At 45.2% G+C, this 14,038-nt stretch overlaps 1 protein-coding gene across 3 annotated transcripts in view; it reads right to left on the reverse strand.

Annotated features, from left to right (window-relative positions):
- Nucleotides 1-14,038, reverse strand: part of MAPKAP1 (mitogen-activated protein kinase associated protein 1) — an 85,914-nt gene extending 71,876 nt beyond the window's left edge. Inside the window, exons 1-4 of one of the 3 annotated variants that reach the window (XM_027687692.1) lie at nucleotides 6,883-6,901; nucleotides 6,429-6,521; nucleotides 3,569-3,893; nucleotides 393-482 (exon numbers count right to left, since the gene is read on the reverse strand). In XM_027687692.1, coding sequence (XP_027543493.1) covers nucleotides 393-482; nucleotides 3,569-3,827 — 349 coding nt within the window. In that variant the 5' untranslated portion in view covers nucleotides 3,828-3,893; nucleotides 6,429-6,521; nucleotides 6,883-6,901. Of the gene's footprint in view, nucleotides 1-392; nucleotides 483-3,568; nucleotides 3,894-6,428; nucleotides 6,522-6,882; nucleotides 6,902-13,757; nucleotides 13,776-14,014 lie in introns of those variants that run through there. The other 2 variants (XM_027687693.1, XM_027687694.1) reach the window with 2 other exon arrangements.

A 14,038-nucleotide genomic window follows, 5' to 3' on the forward strand; every position in this document is an offset into this window, starting at 1 on the left:
CTGCCATCCCAAAGGGCTCTGCCATCCCAAGGGCTCTGCCACCCCAAGGGCTCTGCCATCCCCAGGTCCCTCCCTGGGCCAGCGCCCGCCCGAGGAGCAGATGATGTGAGAGATGACAGAGAGCACAAACCACAGGTTAACACCTCAGAGTGCCAAGGACAAAGCAGCCACTCCAAGCACTTTACACCAAACTGGGTTTAAAACACCTTTTCCTTCCCTTTGCCTTTGTTAACACCGTGGAACGTCCTGGTCACTGTACCTGACCCCCCAGACAGCACCCCAGGAACTGGGATCTCCTCTGCCCTTGGAAACCTCCAGGGAAAACTGCACACGTGGTACCCACTGAAGGCAGAAAGAAAACCAGTAGCAAAATAGAAGACCTTTTCTTTTACCTGAGCAAGAAGTATTTCTGTCTTTCCATTGAACGTTTTTGCATTTTATCTGATTTTGTCTCTCTTTCCGCAGACGTTCTAGTCTCTGAGCTTGAAAAGAAATATTACAACTATAAGTTTGTCAATGAAAGTTTACTATAAACAAAGACATAATTAACTACCTTTATATGAATAAAGATGTTTTATACTGCATATGTAGGGGAAAAAGTCATAAAATTTTAAAGGTGGCACCCCTGAAAAGCAAATACCAACAAAAACATGAAAATGTTCTTGATTTATAATTGAAATTAGAGGATATAAAACATTAATAGAGATCATAAAGATAGTATTAACATGGAAGAGAATAATAAAATGTGAAAACTTCTGTGATTAATATGACATTTCATTATATAAATCATTAATAACGGTCTTAAAGGAATTTTAATGCACAAATGAACTGAAGTGAATATTACATTACAGGAATAAAATTACTGTTATGAATTACTCTACCCGTTTCAAAAATTAAAGATAAATGAACTCAGACTAGACTATTAAAGTTTTAAATATAAAATCCTTTATCTAAAAATCATGAAAATTATAAAATGTCAAAGCGATATAAATTAGCACAGCTTTTTCTTCAGTGGGCTGAAACAGTTTATAGGTAGTAAAATAAATGATTTGTATCTTCACAACATTAGTCAAATCCTAAAATGAATATAATATTTCTTTACGTATATTTTGACTCCATCTTCAAAATATGGTTGGAAGAAAAGCCCCAAATAGTTCTGATACCAAAGAACTTGCAGCCCACAGCACCAAACAACTTAAATCACCTTTTTGTTAACAGTAAGAGCTTCCTTGGGGAACAAACCTGGTGGAGGCCAGTCAGGACAATGACCCCAAGATGAGCACTGGTGTCACCAAGGGTCCACTCAAAATAAGCAGATTAGACTGGAAAGTAGAACTAACAATGCTGACCCCTGAAGGAAACAATTTGCTGGATATGTTAGCAATTTTGATGTATTGAGATAATTCATTAACTAAAATGGGTTTGCAGAAGAGATTCTGAAATGCTAAATTACTCTGATGATTTTTAGATACAATCTGAGTTCCCTGAGCCCTTCCAGCAATTAGAAAAAATTAATTAATATTTTCTATCCCTTCTGTTGTTATTCTTTTACATTTATGTCTTTAAACTGAATTGTGAACACAAAAATAGGGGTTTTTTTCCCCCATAAAAACTCTCAACCAGGGAACTGAGAAAAAATACTCCTTTGAGGTTTAACAGCTGTAACAGGCAGTTTAAGGTACAAATACAAATGGGGACTTTGATAAGTATCTCCCATTTAAGTCAACACGATATGATAACCTGAATACCTCTAGGTAGCTTCCTCTTAAAGAAATAAGAAAAGTATGTCTCCTCATGAGTTTAAATATTGGGGAAACACTGTTGTAGCATAGATATTTCATATATAAAAAGAAAAATATAAAGATATAAAGAAAAAACCCACATTTTTTCAGTTACTGTCCAGACTGTAACTCAAAATTACCTTCCAAAACCCTTTCTTTCCAAACATATCATAAAACATCAATATGTAAACAAGGGATAAAGGAGAAACTGCACACTAGAAGAAGAATAAGGCATGTTTTTACCCTGTTTGATATTTTCACCCCTTGTCAAAACAAATGTGTTTAAGCACAGTCACCATCTTCACTGACTCCATCCTCTTCTTCCACCCACAGCTGATCACAAACGCCCACGTACTGTGGGACTGTGCTACAGCAACACCCAACTAGGAATGATCAGCACCTATTAGAAATGTGAATTATTTAAGGCAGCCAGTGAAAGCTTTGGGTGTGAACAATGCCACTGACCAAATGCCACTGTGGCTTCATGAACTGCCAGCACGAGCTGAGCCTTTGTTCCCCTTTGTTCCTCCTCACCAGAGGACCCAGAGTTTGCTGCTCTCCCACTCCCAACACCTCACACAGACCAGTCTCCACCTGCCATGCCGGGGGAAAAGGCAGAAAATCCTCTCCCTTAGTGCCTCAGCCATGACTTTAGAATATGCCCCCAGCTGGCACCTGAAATGGCTTCAATCCATAATTCAACTGCTCTGCTCCCTTGGCAAGATAATCCTTCAGAGTTATGTTTTTGAAGCAATTCTATACAACTTCAAACTTTGCCTCTCCTTCCCCATGAGCTCCACCATCAAGGGAACTCTCCCAGCCCCGGGCAGCACTGGCAGCCTGGCACCCTGCACTCCCACCAGCCCTTCCTGCCACTTTGGGCTGGAACTCAGCTTGTTCCCAAACCTCACTCTCTGCTGCCCTGGCTTCCCTGGAATTTTTGACAACTTCCTACTTGTAAAAGGCATTTCAGTCTCTCCAACACCGCACACATCTCCTTGCCAAGCCAGAGCACAGAGGTGCTTTCTGAGCTCTAGGTGGTGTTATAATACCTGCAGAAACCACTGGGAAAAAATATACTGAACACAGAAAAAAAGAGCTCAGTTCTGATCACTCTACACCAACCTTCTCATCTGTATTTTACATCACAGAATGCCTGTTCATAACATTCCTCAGGTCTAAGTAGAAGTCTGGATGTCCCTGATACAAAACACCACATGGGGCAGCTTTCTGCCAGTCATGACAGACTGAGCATATTTTGCAAAGGTATTCACCCTTAAACTTTCTAATTTGGTAGCTTAAACCCTAGCTCAAGGTTTTTCTCAGAAATAAAATGTCAGGAGACAAAATACAGACAAATCATTCCCTTCACTGGCTCACATCAAACTTCATTCCTCTCTTTTATAACAGATACATTTGATGCCTCACTAGGTAGACTTTTTCTCAGAAAATAACTATCCTGTTCAAAAGTTAACACCCCTCCAGACAGTAACAATAGAAATATCAAAGGCTGTTCGTGTACTTTGGATTTAGATTTGATGTCTTTTACAATCTGAATTTTTTTTAATATATAAAACTGACTAACTCAATGTTCCTCAGTACAGGAACAGGTAAAACAGCAATTAAAGCACAGTAAAGTAACTGAATCATTCTGTGTCCTTCTACAAAAGGACGTTACAAAAGGAGGAGTTTGACAGACACCAAGCCAGTCACACTCTGATTTATCCACAAAGCCAGACTAAGAGACACTGATTACAAAGGCTGATGCTGCTGCAAACATCCCTCACCTGTGTTTGATCGTCTCCTGATCCCGAAGTCCCAGCTTGAGGTAATGTCGACTGATTGGGAATATACATAGCCCTGAGTGTCCCCGTTGCTCCCCTGTGGCTCTGACCCATTGTCCCCATATGCTGATGAGGGGTTGAACTTCTCCAGGTCCACATCGTGGTCGATCAGGACCATCTCACACATCCCCGTGTCATCGCTGGTCACGTGCGACTGGCGGATGTGCGCGAGGATGATGGTCGGGTTGTCCAGGAAAGCCATCCTGTCCACAGGGCCCCCACCTCACTGTACTATCTTCTCTCCATCTTGTCTCATGGACACACGTACCTAAAAAACAATGCACGCAGCATTTTAGGGAAAAAAACCCAAACACAAATAGCCCAAAGCCCTGATTCCAGACGGTTATTTGGGATACACAGACCCCGACTGACTCAGGGGGAATTATTTGCATTCTGCTCCAGTTTACTTAAGTTACACTGGTGGTTGAGATCCACTTAAGGAAGAGTGGGCTTGGAGGACAGCCTGAAACCTGAGTCCCAGGACAACAGAACACAACAGACACCCACAGACAGGCCTTAGTACCCTACAACACATAGTTGCTATAAGGCAAAATCCTCCAAGTACTGCACATAGGAGGACAGTGAGAAAACACACACCAGAAACATCTGCCCATTCCAACTAATCAATTTACAAAACCAGACAAGGGTTTTAGAATTCTTTTTACCCATCATAAATAACTGTTACTGATTTTCCTCTGCCTCTACACACCAACTCTTTCACTACCTTATTATTGACTCTTTTCAGTTTTTGTATTTCCAGGAAAAACTTCAAACACGAAGAGATTAGTGTCTCAGGGCAGAATATTGAACATCTGCTGCTGCATGGTGCTTCACACAGGGCAACTGCTGTAACACAGAGAAAGCTCTGTGACCAAATACCACATGCCTGAGCTCCAAAGCACTTTAACAACAGTAATTGCCACTTACCTAAAATATTTCATTCAGAACACTCCAGCGGCCTTACGAAACAAAATAGAGGGCAAAAAGGAAAGAACCCCAAACCACAAAACCCAAACCACGTTCACACTGTTATCTGATTTTCTGCAGCTGTGGATTTGTAGTTATGTCAATTTAATTCAAGCCTGGGCTAACTCTGGAAAGGGGCAACCCCATGCCCTGCCTGGCCCTGCTCCGGGAATTCCGCCACCTCCCAGAGCTGGCACCAGAACTTGTGGAGCTGTGAGCTGGACCAAAAAATGGCCTGCTGAAAATAAACTGAAAAGAAAAAAAACCAATTCCTCCTGTTCAGGCAGGGAGTCCATTGGTGACCAGCTTCAGGAGCACCAGGCCCAGCAAACCCAGGCAGCAGGACCAGCAGGATCCCAGCAGAGCCATGGGGACCCCTCCACCTGAGGGGAGGAGGCCAGGGGGGCTCGCTCTGAGCTCACACACAGGGCAAGACTGGATGTAAATTCCAGAAGTTCAAAACCCCCACTGCTTTTCTAACCAGAGAAGAACACTTTAACCTGGCTACAGAGCTCAGTGTGTGTGTTTGGGATTCTGAGCTCAGAAACACCACAATCCCCTGTCCTTGCAAAACTGCTGTCAGCAAAAAGAAAACACCACAGGAAAAGGAATGTTTCAATCACACAAAGCCACATCCCATGAAAATCTGGTAAAGGCAGCCTGCCCTTCTCCTGGCACATTCTAACAGAGGGAAGGGAAAGAAAGGACCAGCCAAGCTTGTTCCAGGAGCAGCGAACACGTTTCACCATCTCCCCTGCACACGTCCAAGGGGAAAGGTGTATGGAAAGGTGTGTTACACAGAGAGGCCTGGAGAGCAGCTTTGGCATTTAAACAGTTGGAAGCAAAAGTAAACCTTTATTTGGACACTCATCTAACCATGAGAAAAGCAAAATTGTGAAGGTTTATTGTAAATTGCAGACCCACCATCCCTACCAGTGTCCTCCCCACAGCAAACATTGACATCTTCTAATTACAACACTCAACAAATAGAGACTTACAGCCTTGAGAATTTTAGACTCTTTTTTTCTCCTCCCTTGGCCACAAATACTGTTGTGGGGTTTTTTTTTTTGAGAGACTGTCCCCTTTCTGCTTTAAAAATTATACACAAATTCAGAAGTAATATATTTAACAACAGACCCAGCAGCAAGAAGGAATTCAATAAAGGAATGGTAAAGAAATAAACCTGACATGCTGCTGGTTATTAATATACTACTGCTACCATACATTGTAATAAATTATGCTATTAGTGAAATTCACTCCAGCAGGATCCTTGGAGACCCTCAAAGCCCAACTGGGCATGGCCCAGAGCCTCGCTGGCCCTGCCTGGAGCTGGGAGCGGGATGGGATCTCCAGAGGCTCCTGCCAGCCTTGGCAGTGCTGGGAATCCATGCTCTATTTTTAATTTTCTGACTCTTTCCATCAGAGTCTGCTGCTCCTGAAAGGTCTCTTGCTGTCCCTTGTGGGAGAGGCCACAAAGGCTTGGAGAGCACAGACACAACCAGGCACAGTGCATGGCTATTCCAAAATGGGCACTGAGAATGTTCTTGGCATTGAATTCTCTCTACTCGGCTGATCAGGAAAGGCCACACGTACCTGCAAGCGGTAAAAACTTGTTTAAATAAGCAACAGCCTCAGGCACTGGAAAGGTCTGCAAACTCCCAATCAAAAATTACTGCTGCCCCATCAATGTGTCATATAAATGTTGGCATGTTAATTGTGTATTTATAAGATTGTTAATGGTTAGTTAATTTACCTCCCACACTATTATTGTACTTGAAATGATTTAATGTCTGCTGAGGGAGTTAACAACATGTAACAGCAGATGCGAGAGTTTTACCTTTATACTCTGCACCCCGACTTCCTGTCATTAACAGTCATGTGCTAAATCAGCCAAGCTTCTTCCCAACTGTACACGGCTCTTCCCAGAAACCTGAATGGTGAGAAAGTGCCAGAAATTCTGTTTCAAACTCTGAAGTTTAACACAAACACATTTTTGTCTTTCTCCTCTTCAGAATTTTCAAAGGGACACATTAAAACTAATTTATCAATAAATTAATATTAACTAGAAATTCTCTGACCAGTTAACACCCTTAAAAAAAAATCCAGAAAAATAGTTCAGACCACAAAATCCAAAATTCATTTCAGACTTTGATGTCAGATTTAATAGTTGCAACCTACACAATTCTAAAGGTTCTTCCTGGTGATAAATGATTCAATAGCACTGAGGAACAGTGACCTCCAGAGAGGGGAAAGAACTCAGAGAAACAAAGTTCAGTTTTGCAAAACTTTACACAAACACCTCCAAGGCTCCACATCATCAGTCTCTGCAAAATTACAGATCCAAGATCAATTTGTAGATCTGCTGAGATCTGCCAGCACACCCTTTCTGCACTCCTACACCCACACACCATCACTGCATCCACACAAAGGAGAGAAATTTAATGGAATTCAGGGACTTTCTGAGCATCACCAATTTATACATTCTTTAATCATAAATTTAAAAAAAAAAATTCTTTTAATACTCGTCTTATATAAATAATATTGTACTATTGAATAAATCAGTTTGGAGACAGCTGTCAAACATACTCTATGCAAACACTAAAAATTAAAAAAGCAATGTGAAAACTCTAAAATCTGAACAGTATGTCTGTACTAAAGGATACACAGGCTGGGGTCTCCATTGGCAAACACCTGTGATTCATCACACAGGTGGACAGAGCCCTTCACTTTCTTCCTGAGCTTTATTATTCATGTCTGACTTTCTGTGCATTACCTGACCAACACCCCAGGAATGAACGTGCCCTTCTCCCCTTCTCCCCGGTCCCATTGCTGTGTTCCTGAGGTGCCCCCAGGCCCCTGGGGAGCACAGCCCCCCATCAGCCTTCTGCAGCTACAGAACATCCCCAAAGATGTCAAATTGCACCATCAAGAGGCTGAACGACTCGCCAGGACTCACAGGAACTTTGTAGCAGAATCAGACAGCTGCAGCTCAGTCTACTATTTTTATCAGCAGTATTCCTCTTCCAGGACCCCACGGCTATATTTATGGCAGCGCCAGACTCTCCCAGCCAGGGGAGCAGGGCTTTATGCAGATCAGCCTCATTCATAACCCGGCACACGAGGAGGAATCCAGAGTGTGCTAACAAACGATCCCGCTCTCGGGAGGTGACACAAAGGTCTTGAAAAAGGATCTGCAGCTACACAGATTGTACCTTGAACACACAGCTGAATCTGGGGAGGCAACTTCATCATCACAACATGTTAACTGTTCTTGTGACCCCCCCGCTTGCTTGATGCACTGTGTTTATTTAAATATTGTCTCGCTTTCCTCCTTCCCCACCCAAAACCCCACCCCAAGTATTCCTATCTGCATGTTAACCCACGTCAGGTGACAAGGAGATACCAAGGCAAGTGTGAGATAAGGGGAAAGGACAAGTTAAACACATACCTCAGGACTGCCATCCCTCCCACCCAGCACAGACGGCAGCAGGCGCAGCGGGGACCCTGCTCCGTGCTGGACTGGGGGGACTGTGACCATGTGTCAGCCCTGTGTCAGCCCGTGCCCACTGCTGTTCCCAGAGCAACCCACTGACCTTGAGCACGAAAAATGCTGAGTGCAGCTTACCTGACTTTTGGGAAAACGGTTATTTTGGAGCGAATTTTCTGGCTTGTTTTAAATACTCAAGGTTGAATTTGACAAAACCCCTCCCTCTCTGGTCACTGCCCCCACACCTGCACAGAGCTGGGACAGGCTGTGTCTCACCTCCAAACCTGCCGGCACTGGGGCAGGACCCCACCCCTGCCACCCACTGCTCCCAGCCCTGCTCCCACCCGCAGGCTCCTGATGGGTTTTCCAGCAGAACCATGGATCTCACTTGGCAAAGTGACACCCGTGCCAACGGGCACTGCCACACCCCGTGAGGAGCTCACAGACTCCAGGTTAGAGACCCAACGCCCTGTGGTGCCACCGGGGCATCTTCACCTGAAGGACACTGTTCCCAAACTGCCCAGGCAGCACTGCCTCTCCATGGCACCCACCACTGGTCAGAGCACAGGGAATATTTTCCTCACACAAAGTGTTGGTATTTTTGCCTTTCATGCTTTAAAATACATCACACAGAGCACACTCGAAATTTGCTCACAGACCTCTAAATAAGCTGTAAGAAACGACAAAATCAGAGAAAACCGCAAGCAACTAAAAATGTTCTGCTGCAGGAAAGAGCTACAACTTCGAAATTCCACCAGTTTCAGTGGAATAATTTTAAGAATCCTTCAGCTCAAATGGCTAAAAGCAGATCTAAATTCTTCACAAAACTCTCAAGCCAATTCCTGCAAGACATTTTCCTCTCTAAATTATAAAATAAGAAGTGAGAAGCAGGAAAAAAAATTCCTCTCTCCTATTCTGCAAAGCTGTAGCTTGCTTTTTTTTTTTTAGAAGAAAATACGTTTTAATTCACTGCCCTCCTTAAAGAAGTAATAAACAATTAAAGCCCTATTCAAGGTAAACAAAAATATTCCAAAGACACAACTTGTGGAAGGTAAGACCTGGATCCAAAACAATTACTAACAAACTCAAAAGAGAAGGCTGGAAGAATTATATACCATTACAGGTCATCTTATCACTCAAGGGCTTCCATAGTCACTGGACTCAAACACCTCTGACTGGAGCTCTTTAAAGTGATCTTAAAAACTAATGAAAAAGATGAGCAGATTAGAAGTAAAAAATTGATTTTCCCCCCAACGTCACATAAGCAGGAACAGGACGGCATGAACATACTTCAAAATTTATGATTCAGGTTATATGAAATAATTTCCCAGTGAACTTCTGTCTGCAATTGCAAAAGAAATGGTTCTGGTTATCTGCATTTGCAGCAGCACAAATAATCAACCCCTCAAACGCAGACAGACCCTGGGCATGCAGGATAAAGGAAAGTGAACTGCAATATATGAACATTCAAGTCTGTGTTTCAGCAAAAGCTCAAGTGCATTTAAGAGTGAATACTTATCTGGAGAAGCTGTCACTCACACTCTGGGTCCTATCATTAGAAAGGAAATAATCATTTACAGTCATTTAAAGAGGCTCTCTCACAAGGGAGACTGGAATTGGGAAGTTACGATGAGCAAACACTACATTACACACAACTTCCAACAAATTATTTGTTCATTTCCAGACCTGTAAATCAATCTGGCATTAGCTCTGTATTTCTGAACTGCTTGGAATTTGGCTATATTTTTGTTGTCATATTAATCAGGATGCAAATTACACCAATTCCGATATTTTAATTATTCAGCTTTAGAAGAGGGAGAAAATATTGGGGTGTGTATGGAAAGTGTTCGCTCTCCTCCTTCCTGATCTTGTCAAATCTTCATTTAATTGCGGACAAGTTGATTCTCCACTAACCTGAGCTATCTTGCATCAAGATTTTAAGCAAATAAATAAGTATAAAAAATGCAGAGATTATAAATTAGGGCAGACAAATCTGTATCTAGACTCGTGCCTGCAAAGAGCATTCTATCAATATAGTGAAATGCTAATCTCCTAATTAACAACCTAATTAGGTAATTATGGCTTTGCAGAGGGATGCCTAAATGAAATATGACAACATGGTCACCTCTTTATATGGCACCTGTGGGCCTTTTCAGCTGTCACTGCCGAGAGTGCAATATCAATTTGAACAGATGACAAAGTGTTGTCATTTTTCATTGGGATATTGTGCTGAATGCTGGGATCGAGGCCGTTCCGAGATGCAGCATCTTGCCTGGGCTTTGCCTCATCTAAATATGTGCAAACACTTTGCTTAATTTTGAATGCCTTGATGATGCTTGGTTTTTCCTGCTGGCTGCAGGCATTCCCTGACACACACCACAGCTGCAGGGTCACACTGGGATGACCCACCACCCCCGAGCCCCCATGACCCAATTTCACAGCATGTGTACAGGAGGATTTACAATCCAGAAAAAAAATCTCGGTATTTCAGTTAATTTTTGAGGCTTAACTGTTCTGACTTTAAAGTAACAAACACAGAATACCTTTTAAATAACACATTACCACTTCCCTTTGCTCTTATTCCTGATGAAGGCTCTTTTCCAGGAATGGGGAACAGCAGTCCCTGTCCAGGAGTGGGTGAAGCTGACAGGACTTTTTCATGGAAAGTTGGGAAGGAACACGTTCAACAACAGCACTTTTACGAGGAACATGATCTGCCACTCATATGCCTAAAACGCTTTAAAGACAATTTGCTGAGCTTGAATATTCATTCCTAAAGGACATCAACCTGTTGGAGCGAGTCTGGAAGAAGCCACCAAGATGATTAGAGGGATGGAGCACCTCTCCTATGGGAAAAGGCTGAGAGAACTGAGGTTGTTCAGCATGGAGAAGAGAAGGCCCAGGGCTGATCTAACTGTGTCCTTCCAGTGCCTGAAGGGAGCCTACAAGAAAGACAGAGAGGGGCTATTTACAAGGGCCTGCAGTAATATAACAAGGAGCAATGGCTTCAAACTCATGGAGGGCATGGTTAGATATTAGGAAGGAATTCCTGCCTGTGAGGGTGGGGAGGCCCTGGCACAGGTTGCCCAGAGAAGCTGTGGCTGCCCCATCCCTGGAAGTGTCCAAGGCCCAGGTGGATGGGGCTTGGAGCATCCTGGGATAGTGGAAGGTGTCCCTGCCCATGGCACAGGGTGGAATGAGATGGGCTTTAAGGTCCCTTCCAAGCCAAACCATTCTGGGATTCCGTGATAAATAAAATACCTTCTCACAGATGGAAGGATGAAAGCACAGGCTGGAACTGCTCAAAGATTAGACCAGAGCTTCTGTTTTGTCACTTCTTAGTGGGGCATTCCAGAGCCTAAAAAATCTAATAAATATGAACATCTATGCAAGCTTCAATCTTAAAAAACCCAACAAAGCAGAAAGCTTCACCTTTTCACTGTCTATGTTGAGAGCTGCTGCGCTGGTTGGGTTTTACACACAGAGGGGTCTCCAGGTTCACGGAGGTTGCCTTGGCTGGAGCTGGGACACAGCCTGGGACATGCTGTAGGTCCAGCCAGCCCACAGATCCCCAGCACAGCCTGTGCACAGCTCTGCTCTGGCACCACAGAGGGGCTCGCTGGGCCCCGACACTGCTGTGCACTTGGGTTCCCCCGGGGTTTGGGCACTGAAAAGCAGCACCTGTCAAAACAAACACTACTGGGTTTGCATTTTCTTCTGTTTGTTGCCATTGTACTTCTGAGTGCATGAAAACATTTTTGTTCCATAAAAATGATGCTTCTTTTTTAGAATGTAACAGGGTGCAAGCTGCTTCTGACTTCAGAAATGCTCACGGACCTACTTAAAAATGCCTGAGACCTCCAGCCCCTTTGGGACTCTATGTCAAATGGAACCAGACAGTTTCACATTTCTTCAGCAAAACATGAATCTGCCGTTCCTCTGGCTTTTAATTTTGGATCTGTCTCCTTCAACAGCACACAAAACATATTCAAGGAGCTTTGTTTTGCTTTTAGAATAACGGGTTTAGATACAACACTCCTCAGGCAATAAGGAGACAAGACAGGGATTGCCCTTGTGCTGCCCTGGATAAGAAACTGAGCTGACAGACAGTGAACAGCCAGGCACCACAGTTTTATGGAGCTCCTCAGCTCACACACACACACAATTAATATTAAAACACAGCTTGGGGTCTGTGTCAGAGACACTAACAGAAAAGCCCTCAAGAACTGCTGCTACCACACCTGGGGCAGCAGCTCCCTGCACGGCACGTCCCGGGTGTGGGGCAGCCACAAACACCGACAGCCCTGTGAGAGCTCTGCTCCCACAGCCCTGCACCCCACAGCTCAAACCTGCCCCTCCCAGCACCTGAAAGGCAAGAACTGAAGAGAGCCTGAGCTCTCCCTGCCTTCCTCAGCAAGTGTCATTTGCCCTTGGACACCAGAAGGAATTGTGGACGTCAGGAGGAATTTCTTCCTGGAAAGGGTGGTCAGGCACTGGAAGGGGCTGCCCGGGAGGTGGTGGAGTCCCCACCCCGGAGGTGTCCAAGGAATGACTGGATGTGGCACTCAGTGCTGGGGGACAAGGTGGGGATGGGTCAAAGGTTGGACTTGATGGTCTTGGAGGGCTTTCCCAACCTCAGTGATTCTGTGATCTCCAAAAAGAGCTGCCACATGGGAGATGGGCTGGTCCTACCCAGGGCTGTGACTCGTGTCCCGTTCATTTTATGTCCCATTTGTTGCTACAACTGACCTTTCCATACGAGTGTCTGCTTTTCACGCTCACAGCTTCAGAAGCAAAATTCTTGCTACAGAATGTGTAACACAGATCCCTGTGCCAGGCTGCTTCACCTGCTGAGGCTTTTGCTGATCCAACAAGAAATGCACACAAGATCGCAGCTGCTACTTGTTATTTTAACATTTGTTATTTGTTATTTTAACACTTGCTACTTGTTTCAACTGGGTGAAACAGTTTAACCAACAAACAGATGAGGAAAGAGTGTAATAACAGAGACCTGAAACATGACTGAGACAGAAACGTACTAAATTGGTTCTAATTCCCTGCTTCAGTTATTTCTGTACAAGTCTATATGTAGATGCTGATCTCAATTTATTTTTAATCTAACCCAAAAAAGTGTCCGTGAATGGAGCTGTTCTGAATTTGGAAACGTAACTGAGAGAGTCTAATTCCCAGCCTTGCATCTACTTGATAATCCCCTGACACCTAAAATTGTGTAGAACACAGTCAGGAAATCCAAGCTTGGCTCTGGCATCTCCATTTAGGCAATCACCAAACTTCCACTAGCGCTGAAATCAACTCATTGCCGTGTCTCCTGGACACGTTTCCTGCTCCGTTACATTGTTCCTGCGGGGCAGACGCCAGTTCTGATGGCACTCGCCAACAGGTGAAGAAATGAGAGCCCCATCCAGCAACACATTCGGGTGCGACCGTGCCAGAAGTGCCCTTCTGGGAACACCCGGGCAGGCAGAGCCCTCCCCTGCGGGCTGCAGGAGCAGCAGGAGAAGGGACAGGGTGTGACAGGGGCAGGGGGTGTGAGGGGTGATTCCGATGAAGCGAGGGCACCGGGCTGAGACCCTGCGGGCCCCCGGAGCTCCCAGCGCAGCGCGGGGGTCCCGCCCGGCCCGCGCCCGCTCTGCCGCTCCAGCCGCTCGCCCCACTCACCTGTGCCCGGCTGCCCTCGCCGTCGGACGCTCGTCTGACCCGCTCCGTTTGCCCCTCGCCGGGCTCCTCCCGGCCCGGCCCCCGCGGGGCGACCCCGAGCCATGTCCCGGGTGGGCTGACACCCCCCGGGGCCGGGCACCGCACCGCACCGGGGGTCCCGCGGCGGGCCTGGGAAGCGCTCCCGGGGGTCACGGCGCGGAGCAGCCCGCGGGGCCGCGGGGAGCGGCGGCCCCGGCCCCCCCACACCCCGCACTTACCGGCGTCGCCGCCGCCGCTCCGGG

The sequence above is a fragment of the Neopelma chrysocephalum genome, unplaced genomic scaffold (genome assembly GCF_003984885.1).
Source record: "Neopelma chrysocephalum unplaced genomic scaffold, ASM398488v2 Primary Assembly neopelma1_74, whole genome shotgun sequence".
Taxonomy (NCBI): Eukaryota; Metazoa; Chordata; class Aves; order Passeriformes; family Pipridae; genus Neopelma; species Neopelma chrysocephalum.